This window comes from Corythoichthys intestinalis, chromosome 17 (assembly GCF_030265065.1).
Source record: "Corythoichthys intestinalis isolate RoL2023-P3 chromosome 17, ASM3026506v1, whole genome shotgun sequence".
Classification (NCBI taxonomy): Eukaryota; Metazoa; Chordata; class Actinopteri; order Syngnathiformes; family Syngnathidae; genus Corythoichthys; species Corythoichthys intestinalis.
The window spans coordinates 3,760,634-3,776,816 of NC_080411.1; the positions used below are offsets into that span (position 1 = coordinate 3,760,634).

Sequence of the window (16,183 nt, forward strand, 5' to 3'; positions counted from 1 at the left end):
GCCAGACTGATCTGCAGCTACAGGAAGCATCTGGTTGAAGTTATTGCTGCCAAAAGAGGGGCCACAAAATAATAAATGTGATGGTTCACTTACTTATTTTTCCTCCTTCTGTCATTGTTTGCATGCTATCCTCATTATAATATGAAAACCTATAAGTATTTGGGTGGTCTTAGTTAAAGAGCATACGACAGGAGAAAAAAAGTCTTAAATAGCATTATTATGTGAATTAGAATCATATTTTGAGACGATTCGACGATATACAACAATTTAGCAAAGCGCAGATGACGAGAAATTTGTCTTTTAATCTGCCGGTTAGCCACGCCTACCATTATAGGGCTCTAGCGTCCCCAACAGGTGGATGACGTCAGCGGGTGACTGGGCTCATCGGTTTTACTATTCAGCCCACTGAGGGGGAATTATTCAGAACGAGGAAAACGCAACGAAGAGAGCCGCAAAATGTCATTGTTTCAGTCTCTCTACTCCAATATTTTTACTGGATATTCTTTTTATCCAAGCATTTTTCCCCAATAGCTAAATAAATGGCTTGAAAAGGACCAGTCAGCCCGTCGAGGGGGAACTATTCACAACGAGGAAAACGCGACGAAGAGAGCTGCAAAATGTCATTGTTTCTGTCTCTTTACATCAATATTTTTACAGGATATTCTTATTATCCAAGTATTTTCCCCAACTGCTGAATAAATGGCATGGTCATGACAAATAACAGTCTTGTGCTAAATGGAATATGAAATCATAAAAATGCACTTATTCAGGCAAAATTACTCCATAATGGTCAAAACTGTCCACTTCACCTTTACTGTCGCACCTCCTGAACGATATTTTATGACACCTAAATCGGACATTTGTCATTTCCCTTCCCTGGCTTCAGAGAATGTAAACAAACCAAGAGGCGTGACAGCTAGCCAAAATGCTAACCTGAACCGAGTGATGTTTCAAAGTCTTCGAAGCGGAAAATCACACATAACTAGCCCGGATTATTTGACATGACGACTGGGTTGTCGATTGTCTTTGCAGATCGGCAAACCGCCCGGCGGAGAGCAATTTACAGTTCGTTCCCCGGGGGAGGGCGGCTGCAGTTGTTGTGCAGCTAACGTGCAGCTAATGTGCACGAGGAGAGCTTTTTACATGCCTATCAATGATCAAACGTAAGTCGTCCTTTATTTAAAGAAAGTTTGTAGTGTTTACTTTGTAATCGCTGTATTAATATTTGACATAATACAAAACAAGATGTTTACTCACTTCCTCGTAAGTCCAATGGTCCCGCAGTAGTAGGGCTTGTTTTGGCCAATATCCACGGTGAATGGGAACGTTTTTTAAACTCCAAAAAGGCGCACATGCCTCTCCCTCATAAAGCAAGATTTTTCTGCAGCCGTTTGGCTGGCGTGATGCGAAAAATAAACGTATTAATCCGCAAAATCTGCTGAATCCTTAGTCCTCATACACAACAGTACGGCTGTTTAGTGAAGAGGACGCCTTCACCCGTACACGTCACAGCGCCCTCCTCCTCAATGCAAGACCGAAGTCGGAAGTCACTCATTTTCATGGCACGGGATTCAAAAAACTAAATAAATATAGCGATCGCTTCCACACACATCCAAGCGGTCCATATCATTCAGGAGCATAAAATACCGTGTGTATTATGAAATAAACATGCTTTTTCGTGTCACATGCACTTTAAAGCAGACACTGATTTTTTCATCTGTGAGATTTTGACAAAGATCAGATCACATTTGATGATTTTATGCAGAATTGTGAGAAATTCCAAAAGGTTCAGATACTTTTTCATACCACTGTAAGTGACCCGTAAAAGCTCTAAAATCAATTGTAAGTGACCCGAAATGAGCATCAAGTGAACCAAATATGCCCTGAAATCAATCGGGAGTGACCCAAAATGAACAAGAAATCCCCCTGAAACACCCTCAAATTAACTCAATGACCCAAAATCAAAATAAAGTGACCTGTAAATTTCACAAAATCAACAGGAATTGAACCATAAAAGCACCAAAATCATGAGCATGGGACCCAAAAATGCCCCCCAAATCAACAGTGAGTAGGGTTGGGCATCGAGCATTGATGGGAACCGGTTCTATCACTCCGATGCTCCCGGAATCGTTTGAATTTCAAAATTTCGATTCCATGTTTCGATGCCCTGACCGCCGAGCGGAAAATAATTGCTCAAGTTCAAAGACTGATATTTATATACTCGTTAAAATTAGCCCTGTAAGAAGTTCATATAATTTTTTAAAAATCATCGAGAAGTTAAGAATTTAACACAAACCATGCAAATTTTTTTTAACCCTACCTTTTTTTAATTGACCCTGCCTCCTAAAAGAAAAGGAATCGAGAATCGTTCGGAATCGAAATGTGGAATCGTAATCGGAACCGGAATAGTTCAATTTCAAACGATGCCCAACCCGAATAGTGAGTGACCAAAAGTCAACAGCAAGTTACCCGAAATCAACAGGAAGTAAGCAAAAGTCAACCAGAAGCAATCTGCAACTGCTACAAAATGAACAGGAAGTGACCCGTTTTCCGACCAGTGCAGCAAAACATCCCCGTCCAGTTTCTCCATCAATTTGGGTGGGCGATCAATTAATTGATCAGTCGGTGAGTTAGTCAAGCCATCCATTTTTAGCACACCTCAACTGCTTGGCGAGGCGCTTAGTCAGTTGATTCCGCCGCTAGCTGAATCGTGTCATTGGTTGCTTGATTGAAAAGAAAAGCCAAGAAGCCTTTGGAGGGAAAGACCGAGAACCCCAATGTCTCCCATGCAATTCTGCCGACCTTGGAGCAGATGTCTTTAGCGCGCGGTTCGAAGCGCTCGCCGTACTCCTCCCGCCGCGTCTGGATCCTTTCCTCCATGTCGTCCTTTTTGGGATGCTCGCCCTTGTGCCTGAAGACAGGCCGGCCCGCCGTCATCTCGTAGATGAGGCAGCCCAGACCCCACCAGTCGACGCTCACGCCATAATACTCGCGGGCTATCAACTCTGGAGCTGCCAGCGCCATTGAAACAAAGTATAAGACGAGACCAAGGGTGTCAAACTCGTAGTTGTGGTACAGTCCCTGACAAAAGTCTTGTCGCTTATCCATTTTGTAGAAACAATTGCTAATAACTAGGGCTGTCAAACAATTAAAATTTTTAATCCAGTTAATCACAGCTTAAAAATTAATTCATCTCAATTCAAACCATCTATAAAATATTTCTGTAAAATATTGTTGGAACGGAAAGACAAGACACAAGACGGATATATACATTCAACATACTGTACATAAGTACTGTATTTATTAGAGATGTCCCGATCGATCAGGAAATAGTCTGAAATATCAACAAACCTTAGCTGCCTCTTACATTCCTAACCATAAAAAGGGACAAATTTTGCAGCAGGATGGTGCTCCATCGCATACTTCAATCTCTACCTCAAAGTTCCTCAAGGCAAAGTAGATCAAGATCCTCCAGGACTGGCCAGCCCTGTCACCAGACAGGGACAGGATGAAAGCGGAAGCATGGAAGATGAAACCCAAGAATGTTGCTGAACTCTAGGAGGCATGCAAGACTGCTTTCTTTGATGTTCCTGATGACTTCCTCAATAAATTGTATGAATCCTTGCCCAAGCCCATGGAAGTCATACAAAATATTAAATTTGGATCTCACAGCACCACTACTTCATTTGCTTATGTTATGTAACATATTTTTGTATTTGAAGTACATTTTTTTGTTGAATTTTCACACTACTTTCTGTAGGCGACAAAATTTTTGTCTTGCCAAAATTTGACCTTTATGTCTTTTTTCGGTGAAACAAATATATTTTTGTACATTCAACATCATTTGGGAGGGTCCTAGCTTTCATATGAGCCACATCTGAAACCAATTGAATAATTAAAAGTCAGGTTATTAGCAATTGTTTCTACAAAATGGATAAGCGACAAGACTTTTGTCAGGGACTGTAGCTTTAAAGGGAACCTCGAACTTGTAGGCTCTAATAAGCCACAACTATTCTCTTTTACTATTAGAAACATATATTATTGCCATTGATTAAAAATCTATAAAATTTACTACATGTTTTGACCTACGGATGGCGCCATTTTTTTACGCAAACAAAGCATGCTGGGGACAATGACGCAGTTGGGCTAGACTGTGAGAATAGCTGTGCGAGCTAGCAAGCGAAGCTAGTATGACGTGACATGATTTTGTCACATTCTGCTACTGGTCAGATTGATTTTTTTAAAGCGATGTGGAATGAGTTCCCAACATCGTACCTGCATCAGCAGCTCATCAACAGTGTCTTTAAACCGATCCTAAGCGGCTTGCCGAGATATTGACTTGATTTGACAGTTTGTCAGCTCATCTGTCGCATGGGAACGTGGGTTCGAATCCTGGTGGAGACCTTCATTTAATTGCTTTTGCTGCACGTTTTGTGAAATATCAACACTGCTGTCCTGCTCATCACTTTTCCGCTTGAGTTCAAATTTAAGGGGCAGAACTGATGACATGTTTAGGTAGGTATAGAGTGACACTGTAGTAGCCCGGCAGCGCCGCCCAGTGACATCACCGCCCAGAGTGCATTGTGTCATCAACAACAATCGCGACCTACTACTTAATTTTACAAATCTTATTAAAACGAAAACATTAAGAGTGGTTTTAATTAGGGCTGTCAAAATTATCGCGTTAATGGGCGATAATTAATTTTTTAATTAATCACGTTAAAATATTTGACGCAATTAACGCACATGCCCCACTCAAACAGATTAAAATGACAGTACAGTGTCATGTGCACTTGTTACTTGTGTTTTTGGAGTTTTGTCGCCCTCTGCTGGCGCTTGGGTGCGACGGATTTTATGACCATGAGGATTGTGTAATTATTGACGTCAACAATGGTGACCTACTAGTTTATTTTTTTGATGGAAATTTTACAAATTTTATTAAAACGAAAACATTAAGAGGGGTTTTAATATAAAATTTCTATAACTTGTACTAACATTTATCTTTTAAGAACTACAAGCCTTTCTATCCATGGATCGCTTTAACAGAATGTTAATAATGTTAATGACATCTTGTTGATTTATTGTTATAATAAACAAATGCAGTATTTATGTACAGTGTGTTGAATGTATATATCCGTCTTGTGTCGTATCTTTCCATTCCAACAATAATTTACAGAAAAATATGGCATATTTTACAAATGGTCTAAATTGCCATTAATTACGATTAATTAATTTTTAAGCTGTGATTAACTCGATTAAAAATTTTAATTGTTTGACAGCCCTAGTTTTAATATAAAATCATTATAACTCATAATAACATTATTTTTTACAAATGACATGTTTTTCTATCAGTGGTACAGTGGTATGAAAAAGTATCTGAACCTGTTGGAATTTCTCACATTTCTGCATAAAATTGCCATTAAATGTGATTTTATTTTTGTCAAAATCACACAGACGGAAAAACAGTGTCTGCTTTAAGTAAAACCACCAAAACATTTATAGGTTTTCATATTTTAATCAGGATAGCATGCAAACAATGACAGAAGGGGGAAAAATAATTGAGTGAACCATCACATTCAATATTCTGTGCCCCCCACTTTGGCAGCAATAACTTCAACCAGACCTTTCCTGTAGCAGCAGATCAGTCTGGCACATCAATCAGGACTAATCTTGGCTCATTCTTCTGTACAAAACTGCTGTAGTTCAGTCAGATTCCTGGGCTGTCTGGCATGAATTGCTGTCTTTAGGCCATGCCACAGCATCTCAATGGGGTTCAAGTCTGAACTTTGACTTGGCCACTCCAGAACGTGTATTACTAGAATGTTCTTCTGAAACAAATCTGAAGCTGATTTACTTCTGCGTTTTGGATCATTGTCTTGTTGCAGCATCCATCCTCTTTTTAGCTTCAACTGTCTGACAGACAGCCTCAGGTTTTCCTGCAAAACCTTTGAATTCATTCTTCCATGAATGATTGCAAGTTCTCCAGGCCCTGAGGTAGCAAAACAGCCCAAATCATGATGCTCCTTCCACCATGCTTCACAGTGGGGATGAGGTGATGTTGGAGAGCTGTTCCATTTTTCCTCCACACATGACATTGTGTGTTACTTTGGTTTCATCAGTCCACAAGATATTTTGCCAAAACTTCTGTGGAGTGTCCAAGTGCCTTTTTGCGAACATTAAAGGATCAACAATGTTTTTTTTAGACAGCAGTGGCTTCCTCCCATGAACACCATTCTTGGCCATAGTTTTATATACAGTTGATGTGTGCACAGAGATGTTAGACTGTGCCAGTGATTTCTGTAAGTCTTTAGCAGTCACTCTAGGGGCTCTTTTTTTTACCTCTGTGAGTATTCTGCGCTGAACTCTTGGCGTCCTCATTGGTGGATGTCCACTCCTTGGGAGAGAAGCAATAGTACCAAACTCTCTGCATTTGTGGACAACTTCTCTGACTGTCGATTGATGAACATCCAGACTTCTAGACATGGTTTCGTGTCCTTTCCCAGCTTTATACAAATCAACAATCCTTGATCGCAGGTCTTCAGACAGCTCCTTTGACCGAGCCATGATGCACATCAGAAAACGCTTCTCATCAAGACATTTCTTACCAGGTATGTGATTCTAGTGAGCAGGGCAGCTTTAAACAACTCATCAGTGATTAGCCACACACCTGACTTCGATTGTTTGGTAAAAATTGGTTTTGTTTGCTCTTTAAGAATTCTTAGGCAGAGGGTTCAGACTTATTTTTCCCCCTTCTGTCATTGTTTGCATGCTATCCTCATTGAAATATGAAAACCTATAAATGTTTGGGTGGTTTTAGTTAAAGCAGAGTTTTTTCATCCGTGTGATTTTGACAAAGATCTGATCACATTTGATGGTGATTTTATGAGGAAATGTGAGAAATTCCAAAAGGTTCTAATACTTTTTCATACCACTGTATCTATAAACCTTTTTTGGGTCGTTTCCTGTTGATATCATGTGACTTTCTGTTGATTTAGGGCATTTCGGGGGTCACTTCTTATTGATATCGGGTCACTTCCTGTTGAGTATGGGGCATTTTGGGTTACTTCCTATTGAAATATATACTATATATTATATTTATATTTGATGGTGATTTTATGCAGAATTGTGAGAAATACCACAAGGTTCAGATACTTTTTCATACCACTGCATTATTTACAAATATAGAAAATAAATTAGTGGAAAAGAGAATTTTACTACGGAGTTTAATACATCTAAAGAAAAGGACTACAGGGTTCACATCATACTAAATACGACTAAATAAGTTTTCTTCAATATGAGGCACTCATGTGCTTTGGATAGGTGATGTTTCATTTCTGTAGATTTTTCTAGTCTGATTTCAACCATTTGTGCGTGGAACGAGTAGGGAGGCGAGAGAAGGAGGATATCATGGCCGCTCATGTCGCCAGCATCCCCTCTCTTAACGCGAGCCTGCTGTCCAAACTCAAAAAAACGGATCGAGATTGGTATTTGGTATTGGCATTTTAGCAAGATTCAGTCGGGCAATATTTGACCCCCCGTGCTGTGAGTTTGACACCTGCAAACTAGACTGATGAGCAAAAAAACTTGATGTCTGTGTGACGGCGGCGGCTGGACTACTGACCCATGTATCCTAGCGTTCCCACGCGACCTCGCACTACGCCGCTGGAGGACACCCTGATGGCGAGGCCCAGGTCGGAGATCCTGATGTGACCTGCGGACGATTCTTATCTTAATCAGCGTGTCAGTCATCAGCGGCGAATGCGAGACGAGGGCGTTGTCGTTTCAAATAGAAGCAGGCCGCCACGCCCCGAAGCGGCAGCCCCACTGAAGCCGAAAAAGGCAACGTGACCCGTCGCGGCTGAAAATAGCTGCCGTGCTCGTACCGTGTTCGTCCAACAGGATGTTTTCTGGCTTCAGATCCCTGAAAGATAAGACAGCGTTTGGCGTCAGAGGATCGCGTGCCAAAACAAAGTTGATTGCCAACATTGTTGCCCTTCTCAATTAATTCCAGTTTTTATTTTATTGCGTATGAATCAGAAGAGTAATTACAGTAGTTCGAGTTTTGTTGTTGTTACTTTGCCAACAAGGAAATTTAGCAACCAATTAATTGATAGATTTTATTATTCCTTTTGCTGTTGCCAAAACAAACAAAAATATATCTTGTTTTTACTACTCCTTGTACATCGAGAATATTTTGTTGATTTGTAGGCCTTAAGAATTGTAAAATAAAAATAAAGTTTTGAAAAAATAGTTTTTTTCCCACCCGGTTCCAACCCTCTGAAAATTTTGTGAGCCGCCCCGATTTCCAATCACATGATCGGATTGGGTACATCCCAAGTGGACAACAAATCTTAATTTTAGAGTATATTTGTTCGTTATTAATCATTTAGACACGATATATATGTATATGTATATATATGTATATATATATATGTATATATGTACAGTGGGGAGAACAAGTATTTGATACACTGTCAATGGGTTTTCCCATTGGCAGTGTATCAAATACTTGTTCTCCCCACTGTATATATATATGTATATATATATGTATATGTATATATATGTGTGTATATATGTATATATATGTATATATGTATATATATGTGTGAATATATGTATACATATGTATATATATATATACACACACATATGTATATATGTATATATATGTGTGTGTGTGTGTGTGTGTGTGTATATATATACATATGTATATATATGTATATATATATATATGTGTATATATATACACATATGTATACATATCTATATATATATGTATATATATGTATGTATATATATATGACGGTATTGGCACCCTTGCAATTCTGCCAGATAATGCTCACTTTCTCCCAGAAAATGATTGCAGTTACAAATGCTTTGGTGGTAATAGCTTCATTTATTTTGCTCGCAATGAAAAACACAAAAGAGAATGAAAAAAAGAAAAAAATCAAATCATTATCATTTTACACAAAACTCCCTTTGAAAACTCATGTGATGCTTCTCTAATTTGTGAAAACACCACCTGTTACTTACCTGCGGCACATAACAGGTGGTGGCAATAACTAAATCACACTTGCAGCCAGTTAAAATGGATTAAAGTTGACTCAAGCTCTGTCCTGTTTCCTTGTGTGTACAACATTGAGCATGGAGAAAACAAAGAAGAGAAGCAAAATTGTGAGGAAGCATGGGCAATCTCAAGGCTACAAGTTCATCTCCAAAGACCTGAATGCTCCTGTGTCTACCGTGCGCAGTGTCATCAATAAGTGTAAAGAGCCCATGGCACTGTGGCTAACCTCTCTAGATGTAGACGGAAAAGAAAAATCCACGAGCGATTTCACCGAAAGATTGTGCGGATGGCAGATAAAGAACCTTGACTAACATCCATACAAGTTCAAGCTGTCCTGGAGTTCGACAACAGTGTCAATCGGTACTATCCATTGGCGTCTGAATGAAAAGGGATATTATGGTAGGATACCCAGGAACACCCCAATTCTGACTCAGACACATAAAAAAGCCAGGCTGAAGTTTGCCAAAACTTACCTGAGAAAGTCAAAAACGAAAAATGGAAGAATGTTCAAATGAGACAAATGTAAAGCTATTTGGGACAAGGCATCAACATAGAGTTTACAGGGGAAAAAAACGAGGCCTATAAAGAAAAGAACACGGTCCCCACAGTCAAACATGGCGGAGGTTCCATGATGTTTTGGGGTTGCTTTGCTGCCTCTGGCACTGGTCTGCTTGACCGTGTGCATGGCATTATGAAGTCTGAAGATTACCAACAAATTTTGCAGCATAAGGTGGGGCCCATTGTGAGAAAGCTGGGTCTTCCAGCAGGACAATGACCCAAAATACACTTCGAAAAGCACTAGAAAATAGTTAGAGAGAAAGCACTGGAGACTTCTAAAGTGGCCAGCAATGAGTCCAGACCTGAATCCCATAGAACACCTGCGAAGGGATCTGAAAATGGCAATTTGGAGAAGGCACCCTTCAAATCTGAGACCTGGAGCAAGCAAAATGAACGAAAATATTATAATATATAAGCATTTGTAATTGCAAACATTTTCTGGGAGAAATTGAGCATTATTTGACAGAATTGCAGGGGTGCCAATACTTTTGGCCAGCAGTGTATATGAATATACAGTAAATGTACACATTTATATATATAGTGATCCCTTCTGAAAATTTGATCTTGCCAGAGACACAAACTATAAAAGCGCTTCATGGATCAATCATAGTTTAACTTGTTAAACAGTTGCTGTGGCAACTCATTGTGTGTACGTAAGCAGCGTGAGCGGATTTGAGTGGACTCACTCAATGAAGCATTTAATAAAGACAAGCATTTTTCTATGTTATTTTTGTTTAATAATAATTCAGTGGGACAGTAACATGTTTAAAGCTTATCATAATTATTAGGGCCTGAGCACCAACTGGCGCAGCGCCCTATAGTAATGCAAAGGATTATTTTTTTTTTTTTGTCATAGCAAATGAAAACAGCCAATTTAAAGGCCTGAACTTGCACGAAAACTCAGCAAAATTTGACCACACATTTTTTTGCTTTGCGTAAATTTTGATAATTTTGCAACGTTGCAAAAAAATGTAACAAAATGGCTCAGTGGCGCCACTTAAAATTTTCAAAAAGGCCTCTCCATGTAGTTTTTTTCAACATAGAGCGATGAAATTTGGGGAGTCGATACCTTATGCAAAACTGCTCCAGAAAGTTTCTGCACACATATTCTAAATCCAACAGAAAATCGGGTATTTTGTATCAAATGTAAATTTTTTGTCGATTTATAGGGTGCATATTTGAGACTGTGTACTAGGGAGTTGGTTAGATCCTCCTCAAAATTGGTGAGACTGTCCATGAGACATATGAGATCTTAAGTTATCAAAATTGTGACTTTTTATTCACGGGCCTGACCTGGGCGGGGTACCAAAGCAGGCCCTTTTTTGGCCAACACGCCAAATTAAACAGTAACATGTTTAAAGCTTATCATAATTATTAGGGCCTGAGCACCAACTGGCGCGAGAGCCCTATAGTAATGCAAAGGATTTTTTTTTTTTTGTCATAGCAAATGAAAACAGCCAATTTAGAGGCCTGAACATGCACGAAAACTCAACAAAATTTGCACACACATGCGGCTTTGCATAAATTTTGATAATTTTGCAACGTTGCAAAAAAATGTAACAAAATGGCTCAGTGGCGCCCCTTGAAATTTTCAAAAAGGCCTCTCCATATAGGTTTTTTCAACATAGAGTGCTGAAATTTAGGGAGTCGATACCTTATGCAAAACTGCTCCAGAAAGTTTCTGCACCCATATTCTAAATCCAACAGAAAATCGGGTATTTTGTATCAAATGTGAATTTTTTGTCGATTTATAGGGTGCACATTTGAGACTGTGGACTAGGGAGTTGGTTGGATCCTCCTCAAAATTGGTGAGACTGTCCATGAGACATATGAGATCTTAAGTTATCAAAATTGTGACTTTTTATTCACAGGCCTGACCTGGGCGGGGTGCCAAAGCAGGCCCTTTTTTGGCCAACACGCCAAATTCAGTAAATGACTAATAACTCCCTGATACAAGGTGAAGTCTTTGTCATATCTGGCATGGCATTTATGAGACATATCTCAGCCTGAACACGACTGCATTGAAATATTACCAATTAGGCCTGGCGCCCCCCAGTGGAAACTAGAAATGCCCTTTTTTACAAGACAGGCTCCTCCTTCAAGGGAAAAAAAAATCAGTTACTTCCGGTCTCCAGTCATGTGAATTTGCATATTAAGCTAAATATTTAGTTTCAACCGTTTCCAGATTTAGCATTTAGGATATAAAATATAAATTTAAGATTTAAATTATATATTTAGTTATGGATTTAAACATTCAGGTACAAAACTTCTTATTTAAAAATGAATATTGAAGATAATGTTGGACATGTGGAAAAAAAAAAAGTGACTAAAAATTTCACACCATTTTAAACACTGTGTGGCGCTAAATGTGAGAAAATGTCGTAATTTTCAGCATGTGCTGCTTTACAAACGGCGCCTCTTAGAAAAGGGGGTGGGGAATCGTAAATCAAAATTTAAATCTGAGATTTTATTTTTAGGACATATCGCCCAGCCCTTCGACAAAGTATGAGATCAGAAACGATTACAGTTGCTTGTGACAGTTGACTCCTCCCACTTGCGGCTCACCTGTAAATGATAGACTTGCAGTGCAGGTGCATGAGGCCGCAGCAGACTTCGGCGGCGTAGAACTGCACTCGGGGCGCGTCCAGTCCGGGCGCACCCATGTTGTAGATGTGAAACCTCAAGTCTCCGCCGCTCATCATGGTGAGGACTAAGCACAGGCTTTGCTTGGTCTCGTAGGCGCACGCCAGATTGACCTGCGGGAGCGGCAAAGTCATCCGTTGACCGTGACCCATCAGAAGACTTGTCGGCATCGCATCTTTTGACTATATTTAGCAACCTGTCCGACTGCTCCGGCGACCTATTTTTTTTCCCTCGAAGAAGGAAACAACAAAGGCTGTAACCAAGTTGCATAATCAAAGATGGCCATGATAGGAAAGGAAATGATACTGTAAATTTATAAAATGCAAATACAGTGGTGCAAATAAGTATTTAGTAAACCACCAATTGTGCAAGTTCTCCTACTTGAAAAAATTAGAGAGGCCTGTAATTATCAACATGGGTAAACCTCAAACATGAGAGACAGAATGAGGAAAAAAAAAACAGAAAATCACATTGTTTGATTTTTAAAGAATTTATTTCCAAATTAGAGTGGAAAATAAGTATTTGGTCACCTACAAACAAGCAAGGTTTCTGGCTGTCAAAGAGGTCTAACTTCTTCTAACGAGGTCTATGGAGGCTCCAATTGTAACCTGTGTTAATGGCACCTGTTTTAAATCATTATCTGTATAAAAGACACCTGTCCACAATCTCAGTCAGTCTCACTCCAAACTCCACTATGGCCAAGACCAAAGAGCTGTCAAAGGACACCAGAGACAAAATTATAGACCTGCACCAGGCTGGGAAGACTGATTCTGCAATAGGTAAAACACTTGCTGTGAAGAAATCAACTGTGGGAGCAATTATTAGAAAATGGAAGACATACAAGACCACTGATAATCTCCCTCGATCTGGGGCTCCATGCAAGATATCACCCCGTGGCGTCAAAATGATAACAGGAACGGTGAGCAAAAATCCCAGAACCACATGGGGGGACCTAGTGAATGACCTACAGAGAGCTGGGGCCAGAGTAACAAAGGCTACAATCAGTAACACAATGCGCCGCCAGGGACTCAAATCCTGCACTGCCAGACGTGTCCCCCTGCTCAAGCCAGTACACGTCCAGGCCCGTCTGCGGTTCGCTAGAGAGCATTTGGATGATCCAGAAGAGGACTGGGAGGAATGTGTTATGGTCAGATGAAACCAAAACAGAACTTTTTGGTAGAAACAAAGGTTCTCGTGTTTGGGGGAGAAAGAAGACTGAATTGCATCCGAAGAACACCATACCCACTGTGAAGCACGGGGGTGGAAACATCATGCTTTGGGGCTGTTTTTCTGCAAACGGACCAGGACAACTGATCAGTGTAAAGGAAAGAATGAATAGGGCCATGTATCGAGAGATTTTGAGTGAAAATCTTCCATCAGCAAGGGCATTGAAGATGAGACATGGCTGGGTCTTTCAGCATGACAATGATCCCAAACACACAGCCAGGGCAACAAACAAGTGGTTTCGTAAGAAGCATTTCAAGGTCCTGGAGTGGCCTTGCCAGTCTCCAAATCTCAACCCCATAGAAAATCTGTGAAGGGAGTTGAAAGTCAGTGTTGCCCAACGACAGCCCCAAAACATCACTGCTCTAGAGGAGATCTGCATGGAGGAATGGGCCAAAATACCAACAAACGTTTGGCCTCCGTTATTGCCAACAAAGTGTACATAACAAAGTATTGAGATGAACTTTTGGTATTGACCAAATACTTATTTTCCACCATGAATGGCAAATAAATTCTTTAAAAATCAAACAATGTGACTTTGTTTTTTTTTTCTCCACATTCTGTCTCTCATGGTTGAGGTTTACCCATGTTGACAATTTAAGGCCTTTCTAATATTTTCAAGTGGGAGAACTTGCACAATTAGTGGTTGACTAAATACTTATTTGCCCCACTGTATAAAAAAAAAAGACATTTCTGGAGAAATTGCATGGGAATGCATTGCTCCCAAGTGGGTTACTTCCTGGTGATTTTCAGTCACTTCCTATAAATTTGGAGACATTTTCAGGTCACTTCCTTATTCCCTAAACATCCAAAAGTGCGCAACCGTAGCCAAAGTGAAGCTAAGTACGCAAGGCCGGTTTCTCACCACGAAGCGACTGTCCACGCTCTCCAAGATCTCCTTTTCATTGAGCGCCATGTCTTCGCCTCGCCGTCTTTTCACGTGCGTCTTCTCCAGCTTCTTGCAGGCGTACATCATCCCCGTGGCCCGCACCTGACACGCCCACACCTGCGGGGGAAGCGCACCGTTGTCGGGTCAAGCTCTCCAAAAACGCCGACGATAATGACACGACCTCAAGGTTCTGCTCTTGATCCTTTTGCGTTTCTGCCCTAGCCCTGGATTCAAAGCTCGATTTGAAAAACTAAACAGGTTGGAAACTCCGAGCTAAATCCCTTAAAGGGGAAGTTCAGAATTTTTGACATAGGCAATATTTTTGAGTTAGCGGAGGTTTTAAACAGTCGGTGGAGTTGATTTCAACAAATTCCGTTCAGTTATTTAGATATTTGTTAGTTTCAGGGCTCCGGAGTGGCTAAGCTAGCACAAGTCAATGGGCCCGTCCTAGCATGCCAATAAACCCCCCCCCCCCCCCGATATTAACCGATCTAACATAATCAAATACATTCAAAATGCAGATTGTTGTTCAAAATACAAACGCTGCCAAAACAATGTCACACCAACTGCCGTAATTCATTAGGGTTAGCCACTCTGGAGCCCTGAAATTAATAGATAACTGCACAGAATTTGTTGAAATCAACTCCACCTACTAACTAGAAACTGCAATTTCTGGAGAAATTATTTTAGTTACTTTTTTATTACTTTACTTTAATTAGTCTTTCCTATGTTGCTATACAGATCTTATCCCCGCCCAGGGCTATCAATAGAATGGACAAACATGCTAGTCAATGTCAAATTAAACATTAAAATGCCATTGGAAATGATGCAGAAATTTGGACGTCCATGGCCGTCAATGGCAGCATCCTCCGTCAATGGAATTGGGGACGTTTGGAGGACACGTCCCATTGATTTCTGGTCATTTCCTGTTGATTTGGGGACATTTTTTTTTCCCATTGAAAATGAATGGGAAAAATTTTGGACGTCCATGGCCTTCATTGGCGTTGAGTTACATAGGTGTCAATGGAATCCAAGTACAATAGCATCAATAGATTCGACATACATGGCCGTCAAGGGCACCAATGCAATTTAAACTTCATTAGAAATTCCATTGGAAGTGAATGGGAAATTTCCCATTAAAAATGAATGGGAAAGTTTTTGGCAAATTTCCGGGGAACCGTAAATTTTTTCCAAATTCTGTATACAAATTTTATGCCCCTCACCATCCTGGAATTTTTGAAGCCTAAATTAGGTGATTTGGTCAAAAATTGTAGGACTAGATACATTTTGGAATTTTTCAAAAAATTGCCGTTTACGGACAAACGGAAAATTTTTCGGGTCCGTTTGGGAAAAAAAGCCATCGTCGTGTGAAAATTCCAAACCTTTCGATACTCCAACAGTGCCGATCGGTCAAATGGTTCAGGCTGCGCGGCGCGCCGAAGAAACGCGCAAAAAAAATATGCAGATAATTAAACCCCTGCTAACTCGAAGATTAAGCCAAATATCAAAAATTCGGAACTTCCGCTTAAGGTAAGTAAAGAAAAGAACGAGGACGTCACCTCTCCAAAGCCTCCTTTGCCCAAGAGTCGGTACTGTCGGAAGTCGTTCTTAGTGACGGGCCTCCTGAGGACAAATACGGATGAAGTGACACGAGCCGGTCGATGGTGGAGCAGGTCAATCACCTTTCCAAAAATTTCCACTGCAGGAAGCGCTCGAAGTACATGCTGCTCTGGTACTCCTGGAAAGGTTCTCCGCTGAGGAAGGTTTCCAAATCTCTGAGGGATAGAGAAGGCCGGTGTCAG

General features: G+C 40.4%; 1 protein-coding gene across 2 annotated transcripts in view; it reads right to left on the reverse strand.

Moving 5' to 3' along the window:
• Positions 1-16,183, reverse strand: part of grk5 (G protein-coupled receptor kinase 5) — a 43,207-nt gene that overhangs the window by 8,006 nt on the left and 19,018 nt on the right. For both annotated transcript variants that reach the window (XM_057818720.1, XM_057818721.1), the window contains exons 6-12: positions 16,064-16,156; positions 15,941-16,004; positions 14,358-14,498; positions 12,191-12,381; positions 7,884-7,921; positions 7,622-7,711; positions 2,803-3,011 (exon numbers count right to left, since the gene is read on the reverse strand). In XM_057818720.1, coding sequence (XP_057674703.1) covers positions 2,803-3,011; positions 7,622-7,711; positions 7,884-7,921; positions 12,191-12,381; positions 14,358-14,498; positions 15,941-16,004; positions 16,064-16,156 — 826 coding nt within the window. The remainder of the gene's footprint in view (positions 1-2,802; positions 3,012-7,621; positions 7,712-7,883; positions 7,922-12,190; positions 12,382-14,357; positions 14,499-15,940; positions 16,005-16,063; positions 16,157-16,183) is intronic.